At 44.7% G+C, this 15,815-nt stretch overlaps 1 protein-coding gene across 2 annotated transcripts in view; it reads left to right on the top strand.

Moving 5' to 3' along the window:
• Nucleotides 1-15,815, top strand: part of CNTNAP5 (contactin associated protein family member 5) — a 984,962-nt gene that overhangs the window by 551,973 nt on the left and 417,174 nt on the right. For both annotated transcript variants that reach the window (XM_061135035.1, XM_061135036.1), the window contains exons 9-10: nucleotides 12,713-12,862; nucleotides 15,607-15,778. In XM_061135035.1, coding sequence (XP_060991018.1) covers nucleotides 12,713-12,862; nucleotides 15,607-15,778 — 322 coding nt within the window. The remainder of the gene's footprint in view (nucleotides 1-12,712; nucleotides 12,863-15,606; nucleotides 15,779-15,815) is intronic.

Below are 15,815 nucleotides of genomic sequence, written 5' to 3' on the forward strand. Positions count from 1 at the left end.
CAAGTTTCAGAAGAGAAGCATTTGATAAGGCACTCCACTTTATGTGAACTGAGAAATGCCATTGCCTTAGCTTCAAGATATCAAGCAGAGGTTCGGAATATTTACTAAAGGAGTGATCTTGTGGGCCTCCATATCTTTTCAGGTCTCAGTAATAATGGCAGAAATGTTTTATTTCTTAGCTTACTCTACCTTCTTCTTCAGCTTGCTCAAAAGGGAACCAGGGAACTGGATTTGTCTAATAGGGAAATAATCTCATAGTCAAAACTGTTGTCATTTCCTTTAGTCTTTCGTGTTTTCTACTTTAAGAATTCTCTCACATGATTCACTTTGCCTCCACCTGTTACTGAACGCATGTTCCTGTGTCCGATGCACATGAGGCCAAATGATACCAAAATGCCGGAGTTTGGAGCGGACAAAGGTTTACTGTAGGCCCAAACAAGGAGCACAGGCGGGCCGTGTCCCACGAAGCTTCAAACTCCCAGAAGTTTCCAGCAAACCATCTTTTTTGAGGCCGAGTGAAGGAGGGGCGTGGTTGGTTGTTACAGACCTCGAGGTGTCGGGATCCACGGCTTCTGCAGCTAGCCACATAGGCCAGGTCATGATGTTCCCGTAAACCTCCACAGCACAGCTGTTATTCTCTGTGAATGGACAGGTGTCACGCCTTAAAGGTCAGAGCCTTGAGACTGGACCATCCTGTACATTTCAGGCTACAGGCAATATTTTTAGCTCGAAGTAAAACCAATAGAATACAATGGTTAAAGTAAAAGAAGCAGATTTAATATGGAGTCAGATTTGTTCTTCCCTATTACAGAGTTTAGTTCAGGAAGCTTTTGTAGCATCTATGCTCTGCTGGTACTGTACTCAATTCTGAGGGATTGAGGGGGGATTGGCCTCCGAAAGCTCATAGGTGCTGTTGAAAGGGGTAGTATAGAGCATTGATAATGCAATAGGACAGATGCTTAGGACTCAGTAGGAGCATAAGAGAAGAGGGACCAGGAAGGCTGAGAAAGTGAAGGCTTCCTAGAGGCAAGGGAAGCACAGCTCGATTTTGAAGAATGAATAGAATTTCATGAAACAAATAAGGAAGGGAAGGATGTGCCAGTGAGAGGAGAGAAACCGGAGGAGGTCTGGCTGTCTAAGACTCCACAGGTGGGCTAGTCACAGATACAAAGAAGCACAGGCAAAATATGAAGCATCGTTTTGGTCAGGGATGCCAAAGTCCGGGCTGTCTCCTAACGGTGACAGGGAGGAGCTCCTCTTCCTGACAGCGGGGGGCTGACCTTCATAACAAGCACTCAAGTCTCTCCTAGAGACACTGCGTCCTCACCGTCGCTGTGAACACACCGCAGTTTGTATCTGACTCCAGTGTGCGTCAGACCCAGCTCTTCTCCTTCCAGATGCTGACCCAAGGTTCTGCGGATCCAGGTGATCTTAACACGAGCCAGCCTTTCACAACTAGGAAAGGTTTAACCTATGATTTATGGTCCAGGTGCCAGGAAGACCCAGCTGCTGACACTTGGCAGTGGAGAGTCAGCTGGTCTGACACTCAATCAATCAAGTAACATTTGGAGAGTGCAGGGTGTTGCTCTGTTGATACCGAGGGGAACACCAAATCACCATGCAGACTCTGACCCCCAGGAACTTTGAATACCATCAAGGAGATTCCACTTACAGAGATGGGTTGTTAATTAATGGTGCAAGGCAGTACATAATATGAACTAAATGAATAGATCAGACAGTGGATATTTTTAGAATCCAAAAGGAGACATCTCTATGTACAGATCTGGCTTAGGAAAACTTGCTTTTTTCATTTCCTGCTATATTAACTTACTGTTTCAACCTTTCAGTTCTTTTTATGCATCCTCTACTATGCTAGGTGACTGCAATAGGAAGTTAAAAAAGAAAGCTTCCTGCTCCTAGAGGTGAGGGGAGGAAGTACTAGGACACAATCTGGGCATTGGAGGGGGTGAGGTGGAGTTGAAGAGTCAGAGAGCTGGGAGAATAGCATTCAGGTGAGGTGGGGGTGGAGGAAAAGCACCAGTTAGCTTAGTGCATTCACTAGGAGCATAATTAATACACTAACCCTACTAGAGTAGAAATGTGTGCAGGCATACTGAGAAATGAGATGGCAAAGACAGATGGGGACCAGGTTACAGAGGCACCGGGTGTCAAGATAAGTACTTGGCTTCCATTCTCTGGGCTCTGTTGACCCACTGGAGGGATTTTTGCTGTAAGTTTTAATAATAATCTTACTCTTCCAATACTTCAACCTCGCAAGCTGTCCTGTACCCGAAAGAGATCAGGGGCTGGGAGAAAGAGGGAACCCATCAGAAAGATTCCCGGCTCCCTGATAGGGGATGGAATCAAAGTTGAAGTGGAAATTTGAAGAAATATGTGAATCTATAGTCACCAGATGAAGGAAAGGGTTAATAGAAGTTGATAATTGATGGATAAATGGTATTCAAGAAAAAGAGGACAGAGGACCTAAATTGTGGCATAATGGTGCTAATAATTAGAATATGCTCTTTTATGATATGATTGACATTTTAAGACTGCCTTATTCAATTATTTAGATATTCCCCACTTTGTTCTCTCAAAAACTGAAATTACCTTTGAATTGTTAAGTAAAGGTTGGTATGAAAGGATACAGAAAAACAGCTGAATTGAGTTTTCTGCGGAAGATAAAGCCTAGAAACTTCTAAGTCAAGTCAGGCAGTTGTGTCTCTGTTTTACAGATGAAGAAGAAGTTGAGAGAGATTAAGAAATCTGTCTAAATTGTTAGAAATGATAAGTGGCAGGGCCTTGAGCAAGGGGCCGCAGGTGAATAAAGGCAGTGGGGAGACCGTCAATAGGTTATTTCCAGGACTGGAAATCGAGTCTTCAGGACTGTGCTCTGGCCTGGACTGTAGCTCCGTGTATCCCGGCGTGGCTCTGTGGCTGATGGTCAGAGGTGCTGGGACAGACACGTGACTTCAAAGGTTCTGTCTTCAATCCATAAAGACAGACCCTGAAATCAGATGAAGGCTGAAATGCAAAGACCTGTTGGGAACTGGACTGAGAATGAGAGAAGAAAGGGGGTGAAACAGACAGAAATCAAGTGCCTGCTTTCTGAAACTTGCAACCTCCAGTTATTCCTTGAAACCAGTGATTCTCAACCAAGGGAAATGTTCCCGTCCCATCCACCCTGACCGCCCAGTCCCACATTTTCATGCAGGGGACTTCTGGCAGTGTCTGGTGATGACTTTGTTTTTTTAAAGCACAAACCTAAATGTACAGTCTTTCAGCATGGCCAAATAATGTGCTAAGTATATTTCCCTAGTGGCTCAGACAGTAAAGAGTCCGCCTGCAATACAGGAGACCTGGGTTCCATCCCTGGGTCGGGAAGATCCCCTGGAGAAGGGAATGGCCACCCGCTCCAGTGTTCTTGCCTGGAGAGTTCCTTGGACAGAGGAGCCTGCAGGTGGGCTACAGTCCAGGGGGTTGAAAAGAATCAGACACAACAGCTACTAACACACAAGCATATTCATATACATTTTATTTTTGTAAAACTCTGAGATTGGTGGTGGTATTCTTTTTTCCCTTTATTCATTTTTAATTGCATTATAGGTGATTTACAACATGGTGTTAATTTTAGGTATACAGCCAAGTTACATATAGTATACATACACACACACACACACAGACACAAATATATATTCTTTTTCAGATTGTTCTCCATTATAGGTTATTGCAGGGTATTGAATATAGTTCCCTGTGTCTGCTATATAGCGGGTGCTTGTTGGTTGTCTTTTTATATATCATAGTATATATGTGTTAATCCATATCTCCTAGAGGAAAACATAGGCAGGACATTTTTTGACATAAATTGCAGTAATGTTTGTTGGATCCATCTCCTAGAGTGATGAAAATAAATGCAAAAATAAACAAATGGGACCTAATTAAACTTAAAAACTTTTGTACAGCAGAGGAAACCATAAACAAAATGAAAAGACAAGCTACAGAATGGGAGAAAATATTGGTGACTGAGAAGGGGTTAATTTCTAAAATATGCAAACAGCTTATATAACTCCATGTCTGATGATGTTTTTGGTGCTGGGGATGGGGGCATCCCAGGAGTCAGGGATGCTGCTAAACATCCTATAGAAAAGTACAATACAGGACACCACACCCCCAGCAAAGAATTATCCAGTCCCAAATTTGAGAAATTCTGCTCCCTCCCAAGGCAAAACCTTACTGCTAAAAAAAAGATTCAGGCTGTCGGAATACTGCTTAGCCACCTTGAGTCTCAGTCTTAATAAGTGTGAACTATTAATTGTTGTGAAGGTGTCATTATAAAAAGGTATTAAAAACACACAAGATGCTTGGTAATGATATTTATCTAGAAAAATAAAATTAAAGTAGAAATGGGCCAAGGTCAGATCTAAGTGGACATTTTGAGAAACAAAAGTTGAACTGTGCTTTAATTCAATAGAAACTCGAAGTTCCATGAAAGGAGGGAACTAAAATTTGAACTCAGTCTTGTCAAAGGGAAGGTTGCCTTGTGGGAACAGAAGTGGTGCAGTTACTTAGGAAACATTGAAACAGTTCCTCAGAAGGTTACATGTGGAGAGACCATATATGACTCAGCAGTCCGGCTCCTAGGTGAACACCTAAGAGAATTAAAGACTTAAGTCCACACAGAAATCTGTGCGGGAATGTTCATGGCGGCATTATTCATAACATCAGCAACGTGCAAGTGACCCCAATGTCCATCAACTGGCAAAAGGATAAACAAAACGTGGTCTGTCCACACAGTGCAACAACATTCAGCCATATAGGTAGACAGATAGACTGATACAGATAGACGGATACAAGCTGCTACCTAGAACGAACCCTGAAAACATTATGTGAAGCAAAAGAAGCCAGTACAAAAGGGAACATAACATATTATTTCATTTATAGGAAATCTCAGCAGGCAAGTCCATAGAGACAGAAAGCAGATTAGGGTTGGCACAGCTGGAGGTGGGGGATTCAGGCGATTGGAGACTGAGAGCTAAGGTTACAGCTTTCTTTGGGGGTTCCGAACATTTTAAAATTAATTGTAATGGCAGCCTGACTCTGTGACTATACTAAAAACACTGAATGGTACTTTTTACACAGACAGATTGTATGGTCTGTGAGTTTTATCTCAATAAAGCTGTTTCAGAAATATAACTAAGTAAAAGTAAAGTTGAATTGCACAGCAGAAGATAGGGGTGGTGGTAACTGGCCGTCAGAGTGATTCCTGGAGCAAAGCAGGGTTCGCTCTGCAGTGCGGAGAGCAGAGAGCGCTCAGCCTGGGTGCCCAACCCTTGGGTGCCCAACAGCCTGGGTGCCCGACCCCTGGGTTCGAATTCTGGCTCTGTCCCCACAGTAGCCACAGGACCCTGGCAGCCTCTCCAATTCTGTTTTAGCATGTGTAACATGAGGGCCCTAAAACTTGGCTTCTGGAAATATTGTGCGAATTAGGAATTACATATTCAAAGTGCCTAGCTCATTGTAAATATTCAGCACTGGTAGTGTGTATTATTAGCTGTTTTTACAATTGGGCCGTGTTTCACATTTCATCTGCAAGTTCAGTTGCAAAGATGGAAAGTGTCTTTTTTTTTTTTTTTAATGAAGAAAACCTTCTAAACCTCTTTAACCCTCTCAGTGATAGACTTTTTATACCATTGCCTTAGGCTGAATTCTGGAACTAGGAAGCAGTTACTTTCAATAATGAGGGGAGGAGGTGGGGTGGAGGGAGAAGTGGAAAAGAATGAAAACATTTCCTCTCCTTTATCTCAGCCTAAACAGTTTGATAGTATTAAAAAATAATTCCAAATGTTGCACATGTTTTTAGAAACTTTACAAATTCTAGGACTTTACATAAGAAAAGGACCCGTGATTCTCTCATTCAAGCTAGTTCCTGTGTTTTCTGTTTGTTGTCAGTTTTAACAAAATGGGAGCAAAACCCTACCTGCTATATTTTACTTACTAGGATATCACTACCACTCTTGGAATTATGATTTTAATGACATTGTATTTCATATTATTATTATTATTGGTAGTGAAACTTTCATTTACAGTAGTGACAAAGAAGGTGAAATACTTTGGATTTAACCTGACAAGAGATGTGCAAAACCATACAAGAAAAATGTTCAAACACTCATGAAAGGCACTGAATAATAGTTGGACAAATGTAAAAACGTATCCCATTCTTGAACGGATAACAGCATTATAAAGATATCATTTCTCCCTTAGTTATAAATTTAATATAATCTCTGTAGTAACATAACAGTTTATTTTATGGCATTAATTGCATTATACTAAAATTCATATAGAAAAGCAAACATTCAGGGTTGTATTCTGTATTATCGAATATAATACATTTGATTTACCTAAATTATTGCTGTTGGAAATATTAGCAATTGTGAATTTTTGCTATCATAAATGATATTATAAACGATGTCATGAACTCTTTTCACCATAAACCTCGACTGCAGTTTTATTATTATTTTAGGATTGACTCTTTGAAATAAAATTCGTGGAAATGAGGTGTTATATTTTTAGGGTTTTTGATACTTGTTGGTATACTGCCTTCTAGATCTAGAAAGAATATACCAACCTTTGAGATTGCCTGATTCCTCTATATCCACTATAATAAAGTATATATATTTTTTCTATTCTTTGCCAGTCTGGGAGATGACAAATATCATTTAATAGCAGAAGTTTTATGTTTGTTATCATCCAACAATCATTGCAGAACCCAAGTCCCACCTTTTAAGCCTTAGCTTTTAAATCACCCCAAAGTGGCCCTAAAAATCCTTTACTTCTATGCCCAGAGGAATTTCCCCAAGGAGGTTCCTCTCCTCAAGGGCAATGCTTTCCTGTCCCCTTCATTGAAAATTTCTGTTTTTCTCAGACCTGTTTATCTTAGAGAAGTTTCTGGAGGAAAGTAACCTGATAGAATTGATTTTCCCTAATTTGTGAATAATTAATAACACTTAAACCTGTACCTTTAATAGACTGTTCTTAAAAAAATAAACTTTGAAGAGGCTCCAGGGGTGTTATTTTGGATCCATTAACAGAAGGAGGGGGGCAGAGAGCCCAGGGAGAAGGGGATATTTGGAGAGAGATCTGCCACCTCACTCGCCTTGGAATCTGTGCCCAGGTCAGCTCTTCAGAGCTGGTCTTGTTTTTCTTAGCTTCTTTCTTTCCTCTTTTGAAACCTCTCATGGATTACTTCTCAACTCAGGCTGCACAATTGAATCTCTGGGAATCTTTGAAACTTCCAAGGCCTGTGGCCACCCCCATAAGTCTGCCTTAATTAACCTGGTGTGGGGCTCAGGGACCTGTCTTTTCAAAAGCTCCCCAGGTGATCCCTTTGTGTGGTCAGCAGCAAGAACCACCGTTCGCATAATTTTACTCTAAGAGCTAAGATTTCACACAGGCTCCCCCTGCAGGGACTAGGGACCTTGTAGGAAAAGATCAAAAGAGATCAAATCAAAAGGAAAAGCAGACCAGAAAGAAAAGAAAAAGAAAACAACTCACCAACCCAGCAAACCCTTCTTGAAACCTAAAGCTTTTAAAGACAGATAGTGACCTGGGAAAGGGTGGGGACCCCAAGCCAGAACATGCAAGCTGCAGCCCCAGCCCCAGGTCCAGTCCTGCCTCCAAAGTGAGCACAGCTCTTCCTCAGCCCAGTGCCTTCTGTACGGTGACCCGACGGCGCGCCTGTCCGGTGACCCGACGGCACGTCTGTCCGGTGACCCGACGGTGCGTCCGTCCGGTGACCCGACGGTGCATCTGTACGGTGACCCGACGGTGCGTCTGTCCGGTGACCCGACGGCGCGCCTCCGGTGACCCGACGGTGCATCTGTACGGTGACCCGACGACGCGTCAGTACGGTGACCCGACGGCGCGCCTGTCCGGTGACCCGACAGCGCGCCTGTCCGGTGACCCGACGGCGCGCCTGTCCGGTGACCCGACGGTGCGTCCGTCCGGTGACCCGACGGTGCATCTGTACGGTGACCCGATGACGTGTCTGTACGGTGACCTGACCATGCGTCTGTACGGTGACCCGACGACGCGTCAGTACGGTGACCCGACGGTGCGTCTGTCCGGTGACCCGACGGCGCGCCTGTACGGTGACCCAAATGGCGTGCCTGTACGGTGACCCGACGACGCGCCTGTCTGGTGACCCGACGACTCGCCTGTATGGTGACCCAAATGGCGTGCCTGTACGGTGACCCGACGGTGCGTCTGTACGGTGACCCGATGACGTGTCTGTACGGTGACCTGACCATGCATCTGTACGGTGACCCGACGACGCGCCTGTACGGTGACCCAAATGGCGCGCCTGTATGGTGACCCGACGGTGCGTCTGTCCGGTGACCCGACGACGCGCCTGTCCGGTGACCCGACGACGCGCCTGTACGGTGACCCAAATGGCGCGCCTGTACGGTGATTCGACGGTGCGTCTGTACGGTGACCCGACGGTGCGTCTGTCCGGTGACCCGACGACGCGCTGTCCGGTGACCCGACGGTGCGCCTGTCCGGTGACCTGACGACGCGTCAGTACGGTGACCCTACGGTGCGTCTGTCTGGTGACCCGACGGCGCGCCTGTACGGTGATCCAACGGTGCGTCTGTCCGGTGACCCGACGGTGCGTCTGTCCGGTGACCCGACGGTGCGTCTGTCCGGTGACCTGACGACGCGTCAGTACGGTGATCCAACGGTGCGTCTGTCCGGTGACCCGACGGTGCGTCTGTCCGGTGACCCGACGACGCGTCTGTCCGGTGACCCGACGGTGCGTCTGTCCGGTGACCCGACGACGCGCTGTCCGGTGACCCGACGACGCGTCTGTACGGTGACCTGACGATGCGTCTGTACGGTGACCTGACCGTGCGCCTGTAGAGTGACCCGACGACGCATCTGTAATTAGACGGCATACTCCCCCTGACCTCTGTCTGTATCTTCTTCCCTACTGTGTCCCTAACGTTTAGCTGGGCGCTTAGAGGATATTTTTTGGTGGCTCAGATGGTAAAGAATCTGCCTGCAGTGAGGGAGACCTGGGTTGGATCCCTGGGTAGAGAAGACCCCTTGGAGAAGGGAATGGCTGCCACTACCAGTGTTCTTGCCTGGAGGATACCATGGACAGAGGAGCCTGGTGGGCTACAGTTTGTGCGGTCTCAAAGAGTCGGACGTGACAGAGAGACTTTAACTTTTTTCACTTTAGGGGCTATTTTTACCCTATCTGACTCCCTTCTAGCCTAGTCTATGGCTTACCTGAAATGAAATCTTATCTGTTATGCAGAGGTATTTAAATTGGTATGCAAATGGCAGTAAAAGGAGTAAAGACCCACCACTGGCCATGCTGCCCAGCGCCCCCCGACAGAAGTCACATGTTCAGTACCAGGAAACCCCTGACAGGCCCTCTGCCTCATTAGCAGAATCCCTGCTGCTGGACCCCACTGGCCTTTTGGGGGAAGCAGGGCCTCCAGGCTGAGCAGCTCCTGTGTTCTCCTCTCTGCCCCAGGCAAATGTTCAGGGCGGCAGTGAACACCGGCTGGGAGGGAGCTGGCCCTTCTGTCTGGGTTATTCGGAACAGATGGGGCACAGCTGCCCCCGTGTATCACAGCTGGGCTTCCCGCCTGGTGCTGCGCTTTCCCGGGGGCAGCTTCTGTGGCCATCAGATGGCTCAGGGGCAAGGGCTCTTTAGTAGGCATTCTGAGAAGCCCTGCAGACCGCTGGTCTGATTTTCAGTGCTTTCCCCCCAGCTGGTCTCTCAGGGACTCTCCCAGTGGGCAGTATAAAGACTGAGCTCCAGAAATAGCTCCTATCCGTCCCTGCCTCTCCATTTTCACAGCTGCTGCTTTGCCTGAGACCCCTGTCATTCTGTCCCCCAGGGCCTGTGCCCACGTCAGCCCCCGCCCCCGGCCCGTTCTGCTTCCGTCCTTGCTCCTTCTTGTCCCCACCATCGGCCACCAGCGTCTCTGATTGCGTGCCTCCAGCCAGGCCATCCCCATGCTGATGTCGTTCTTGTGTAGTCACTAAGTTGTAGCTGACTCTTTTGTGACCCCATGGGCCTGCTAGGCTTCTCTGTCCGTGGGATTTCCTAGGCAAGAACACTGGAGTGGGTTGCCATTTCCTTCTCCACGGGAATCTTCTCAGCTCAGGGATCAAACCCTCATCTCCTGCATTGGCAGGTGGATTCATTATCACTGAGCCACCAGATTCTAGATCAGTGATTTCATTCCTGGCTGCACATTAGAATCATTCAAGGGACTTTTAAAAAATGCAGATGCCCAAGGTCCCTTGCCCAGAGATTCTGATAGAATCTTGGGTGAAGTGTCCTCCAGGATTCCTTGTCCCAGGACAGTGGTGAAACTCGTCCCCAGCCTGGTACACGAGGCCCCTGGGTAACCAGACACTCTTCCTGTCTGCCGTCCTGCCATCTTGTACGTTTCATTCCAGACCTTAGACTCTCTGGCTCCCGGAACTCTTGAGAAATGAGAAACTCTTGCTCAGTTTTCACAGCTTCCTAAAATTGTCACCACTTTTTCTGTGAAGTAATTTTGAGACCCTTATATTGAGTCAGGTCTTTCTTCTGTATCCCTGTACTACTGATTCACCCAGAACTGCAAGTGGGGCTGTTGTCTGCTTGCTTCTCTAAGCCACTAGCCTGCAATTCTCCAAGGACAGTATTTTAAGCCTCTTTGCCTAAGTCTGTTCCGTCTAATTGTGGGTTATCCCAGATGAAGTGATTGTCCACTCTCCCAAATGCAAGGGTGAGGGAGAGGCATGCGTTTTATGGTTGCTGTTCTGTTTTTTGTTTTAGCAAACATTATTGTCTACCATGTGACATGGACTTTCCTACAGGTCCTACTATATTAATAGATATAATTCTCCCAAGAGCCTAGAAGTACAATCATTCTCCCTATTTTGCAGGGGAAGAAAACTGATTCAATGAGGAAAGGCAGGTAACTTGGTGCGTAGTAGGGTACAACACATGTGTGTTGAGTGAAGAAATGGGTGGCTCTCTGCTCTGGTTCTAAACACATCTTTGTGACCAGACTAGGTATTAGGACTGTGTTTCTTTCAGTGAACACTTTGCGCAGACTGTGCCTTAATAGGTGATAAACATTTTGTAGAAGGGCTTCCCTGATGGATCAGATGGTAAAGAATCTGCCGGCCAATGCAGGAGATGTGGGTACAAGCCTTGGGTCAGGAAGATCCCCTCCAGAAATGGCAACCCAGTCCAGTATTCTTGCCTGAAGAATTCCAGGGACAGAGGGGCCTGGCGGGCCACAGCCCATGGGGTTACAGAGTCAGACACAACCGGGCGAGTAACACTAACAGTTTTGTAGGAAATGGTTGAAACCCTCGTGACTAATTCCCAAGGCACTTTCCTCAACAAAGGAGGCTGGCAGTGTGGTGTAGTGTGAAGTCAAAGGCACCCAGGGCAAAAGAACAAGAGAGAGATGTGCTATAAACAAACACCCACTATGCCAACAGCCTACTTACCCTGGGAACTTTCCTGCCTGATCTCAGTGGATCCCTTACCAATGATACAGAGTAAGAATTATGTTTACAGGAGATAAAACCAGAGCTTGGGAAGGTAGGTGACTCAGCCAGTGTCACATAATTAGTTAAGGAAAAAGACTGGAATTAAACTAGCCTGTTATCTCCCTTTCAACAGAAGGCTTCTCTGCCTGGTGTATCATTGGAATCTCTAGCTTTCCTCATTCACTTTTGTCTTTAAAAGCAGGTTTATTTTACTAAAATATATATATACCATTTTTAGAGAAGTGTGAGAAAACTAAAATTGCCTATAATTCTACACTACTCAGAGATTAAAAATCACTGGGAACATTTTGAATTTTTTCTTTCTTTTTTTTTTATCTTTTGACTCTGAATTTATATATCCATAAGTCAATAAATGTTTTCTATAGCTTTGTAGTATATGAAGAGGTTTTGCCCTTTTTTTCCAAACCAAACATATTAGAAGTGGTTAAGCAACCCCCTTTATTTTAGGCATAGGTGAGTTGGTTTTATAGCATAGTACATTGTGAATGTCTGCTCGAAGCTCCTCCCAGATTGCCGTTTCTTCTCAGTGTCCCTTGGCACCTGAGATGAAGGCCCTTCTCTGCATCATTGCCCTTTCTCTAATGAAAACGTTAAGCACAAAAGCCATGGCAACGAGCGGCACCTCACAGTCTTTTGCATTCCATCTCACCGACTTATTGTCCAAGTCAGGGGTTACTTTTTCCCAAGTTCCCAGCAGAACCAGCTGAGATCTAGGCAACTGAAGGCCTGAGTGGAAAGCAACTTACAGGTTTTAATGGCCTTATTTCCATTGTATTGATTAAAAGAAAGGCTCTTGGGCAGAAACGTGTTAACTGTACTATCTGTTTTACTGCAAGCATGCAGGCTGAATACTGTGGATAGTTGTAAGGTATCTGATAATCCTCTTCCTAGGCTCTGAGACCTAGTGTGAGGGTATATTCCATGGTTCAGCTCCCATTTTAAAAAGAAAACAATAGAATTAAATGGTAAAAAGAAGAAGATGACTCCCGGGAAGCAGCAAAATGAAGAGAGTGTCCACTCTAAGTATGTACATGGACTGCAGCAGGCAAGGGAACTTCCCTTACTCTTTGCAAACCTGCCCAAGTCAATCATCACTGCGCTTGCCCTCCCTGTGTCTTTGCAGGAAGGGACTTGAATGACGGCCTGTGGCATTCGGTTAGCATCAATGCCAGAAGGAACCGCATCACTCTCACACTGGATAACGATGCAGCATCCCCGGCTCAGGACACCAGCAGGATGCAGATTTATTCTGGAAATCGCTACTACTTTGGAGGTAAATTCCCCAGCTTTTGAGGTTGAAAAAAGGAGGGAGGGAGAATGCAGTGGGCACTGATTTCACCACAATGATTCTTTCTGTGTCAAATTGACCATTCTCCCAATATATATATACACACACAGACACACACACACACCCCACACATCCCTATCCTCAAGCTCAAAATAATGAGAAGCAAACTTTTCACAGCTGTACAAATTATCTAGGTCAGTGCTGAGGGGAAAAAAAAAAAAATCTAGCTATAAGAGCTGGTGTTATGTAACACAGCCAAAGGAGATTTTTGTAGCCATGCCAAACTCTGTGATCATATTCCAGAGGAGAAACTCAGTTGAAAACTCGGAGAAAGTCTACCAAGAGTCAGCATTACCTGAAAGAGAAAAAAATCCAGGTGGGAATGTACAACGAGCATCCTCAGCTTTCTCCACCACTTCTCAGCTGATTTGCTTTCTTAATCCCCTACCCATCCCTTTCTCACATCCCTGGAGGCCATACTCATGGAGGGGAGCTAGAGGGAAGACTCAGAAGGGCCATGAGTTTATAGCTCCACGAAAAGCAGTCTCCCCGCCCTCCGCCCAATGCTAGGAAACTTGGCAAATATGAAAAGGCAAGGGCAATCTGGTAAGCAGGAGAAATAAATAATTAGGCTTTATCTTTATAGTATATGTGTATTTCTATTTAATTTTAAGGGTATTTTTTCATTAAAAATATCCATGCCTACTTTGTCAATCGTTGGTATTATAGAAACAGTCTTTAATGAGTGATTAATCTCAGTAGCTGTCTGACCTTGAGTAAGGCACCCATGGTCCCTGAACTTCCTTGTCCAGGATATGGGGAAACAAAGCAGAATTGCTGGGAGAGTTCAGTGAGGTCAAGGTTAAACCTACAGCATCCTGCTTTCTACATTAGAATGGGCAGACTGGTTTCACCTTTTGTAAATATGGGCGTCTGTTGGATCTGGTCTAAAGAGAAGTATCCTGTAGAAAGTACAGTCTCTGAAATACAATTTGTAAATCACTTCTTTCATACCACTGACATGGGGTTATCTTTGAAATATAAAAGGGGCTTTGCACAGAGGCAGTGTACACATCGGGTGTCCTAGGAGGGAAGCTGAGTGGAGTGATTCCTTTGTGGTTTGATTTTAGGACCCAGAGCCTGTGTCCTTCACTCCAAATCTCCACATGTGCCCAGATAACAAATTCCTTTAGAAAGGGAACGTTTTCATCCTCTGTAAATGTTTTATGTGTCTTACATCATTTAATTCAGGCAATAACTTTATGGGGTAGATAATTTTAGCTCCATTTTACAGATAGTAACACTGGTGTTTACGGTAATGAATAATTTGTGTAAGTAGTAGAAGCAGGATTTAACCTTAAATCTGAGTTCCCCGTGACCCACTAGTGACAGCAGAAGGATGTACTCTAAAGACGGCAAAAGAAGGGTCTCAGGGGCCCCAAAGATAAATCTCACAGAATGTATAATTTCGCATCATATGCAATGTTTCATTGACACAGAATAAAGCAATCTTATATTTATTTCTGGGGGAAATAATGTTGAATTAATTATGTGACTTAAGCATCTGAAATGCCTCAAAGGCAAAATAGCTCCCTTCCCCCAGTAGAAGTGTTTTTAGACGCGGGTCTTGTGAGACTCCAGGCTGAGGAGGGAAGATTTATCTGAGATCTGAACAGTGTTTAAACAAACACACCACACGTAGACTGTAAACTTAAGGCAAGTGAAAAATGAGTTTGAGTAATAATCGTCAACTGATATAAATTCTCTCTACAGCTTCAATTAGAAGTTGTAGCGTCTCTCTTCATTTTATAGTGTGGCTGTGAGCTCTTAACCAGCTGCTGGGCTTCAGCCCAGCAGTGACTGTCTATTAGAGATGGCTGAAATAATTCCCAGTTATTTATGGGTTATTGCCATGTTTTCAAGCTTGCATTCCCATATGCTCTGAACCTATTAAAACCGTTGGAATGGAGTGTATAAAGAGCACGGGCACCCATGCGCGTCTGTGATTCTGTACCTGGCAATGCGAAGTAGTTATTCTCTGGTTGCAAGCTATGCCCAATCAGTGTGATGCATATTTTTAAAACAACACCCTTTAAGAAGGTGTGGCATTAAACTTTCATATATGTGATTGCAGCCCTATAAGTGTGCATTGAAACTCTTAGTTCCTTTAGCATTTGGGTTTGCTTTGCATATCACTTCAAAATTCCAGTTACATTCCTGTATATACTTTTCTCAGGAACTAAACCTGATAATGCTGACAATTAACCAGACAATTACTCTGCTACTGTTCTTAGCCAAAGCATAATTTTCTTTGAATGTGTAATTCGGAATTGAATTGTGCATTTAAAAGTGTGTTTTCAAGACGGAATTGAAATTCCCAAGTAGTTATGATATGTTGCTTTCTTGGGCTGAGTGAAGCATACCACACAAAACAGTAGCAAATGGTACAAATAGGGAAAAAAGAAATAAGAATGAGATAAATGCAATGGGATCAGTATCCCCTGTAACACATTTTGTTTTCTGTTCTATACAGTGATTAAGTATGCCTCATTTTGTACCAGTTTTGTCCCATCTCAGAAAGCTAAGATTTACAACAAAAAAATGTGTGCATTGCTGTGAATGAAAAAAACATTGAAATAATTAGACCTCAAGGTCTTCTGTCAATAGGTCACTAAAGTAATGACTGATCATTTCAGTATTCTTCTTAATTTTTTTTCTCTGTCCCACAGGGTGCCCTGACAATCTCACCGATTCCCAATGTTTAAATCCCATTAAGGCTTTCCAAGGCTGCATGAGGCTCATCTTTATTGATAACCAGCCCAAGGACCTCATTTCAGTTCAGCAAGGTTCCCTGGGGAATTTTAGTGATTTACACATTGATCTGTGTAGCATCAAAGACAGGTAATTATTGTCTCTTCTCCTCTGTTCTCCCACCGCC

This window comes from Dama dama, chromosome 33, assembly GCF_033118175.1.
Source record: "Dama dama isolate Ldn47 chromosome 33, ASM3311817v1, whole genome shotgun sequence".
Taxonomy (NCBI): domain Eukaryota; kingdom Metazoa; phylum Chordata; class Mammalia; order Artiodactyla; family Cervidae; genus Dama; species Dama dama.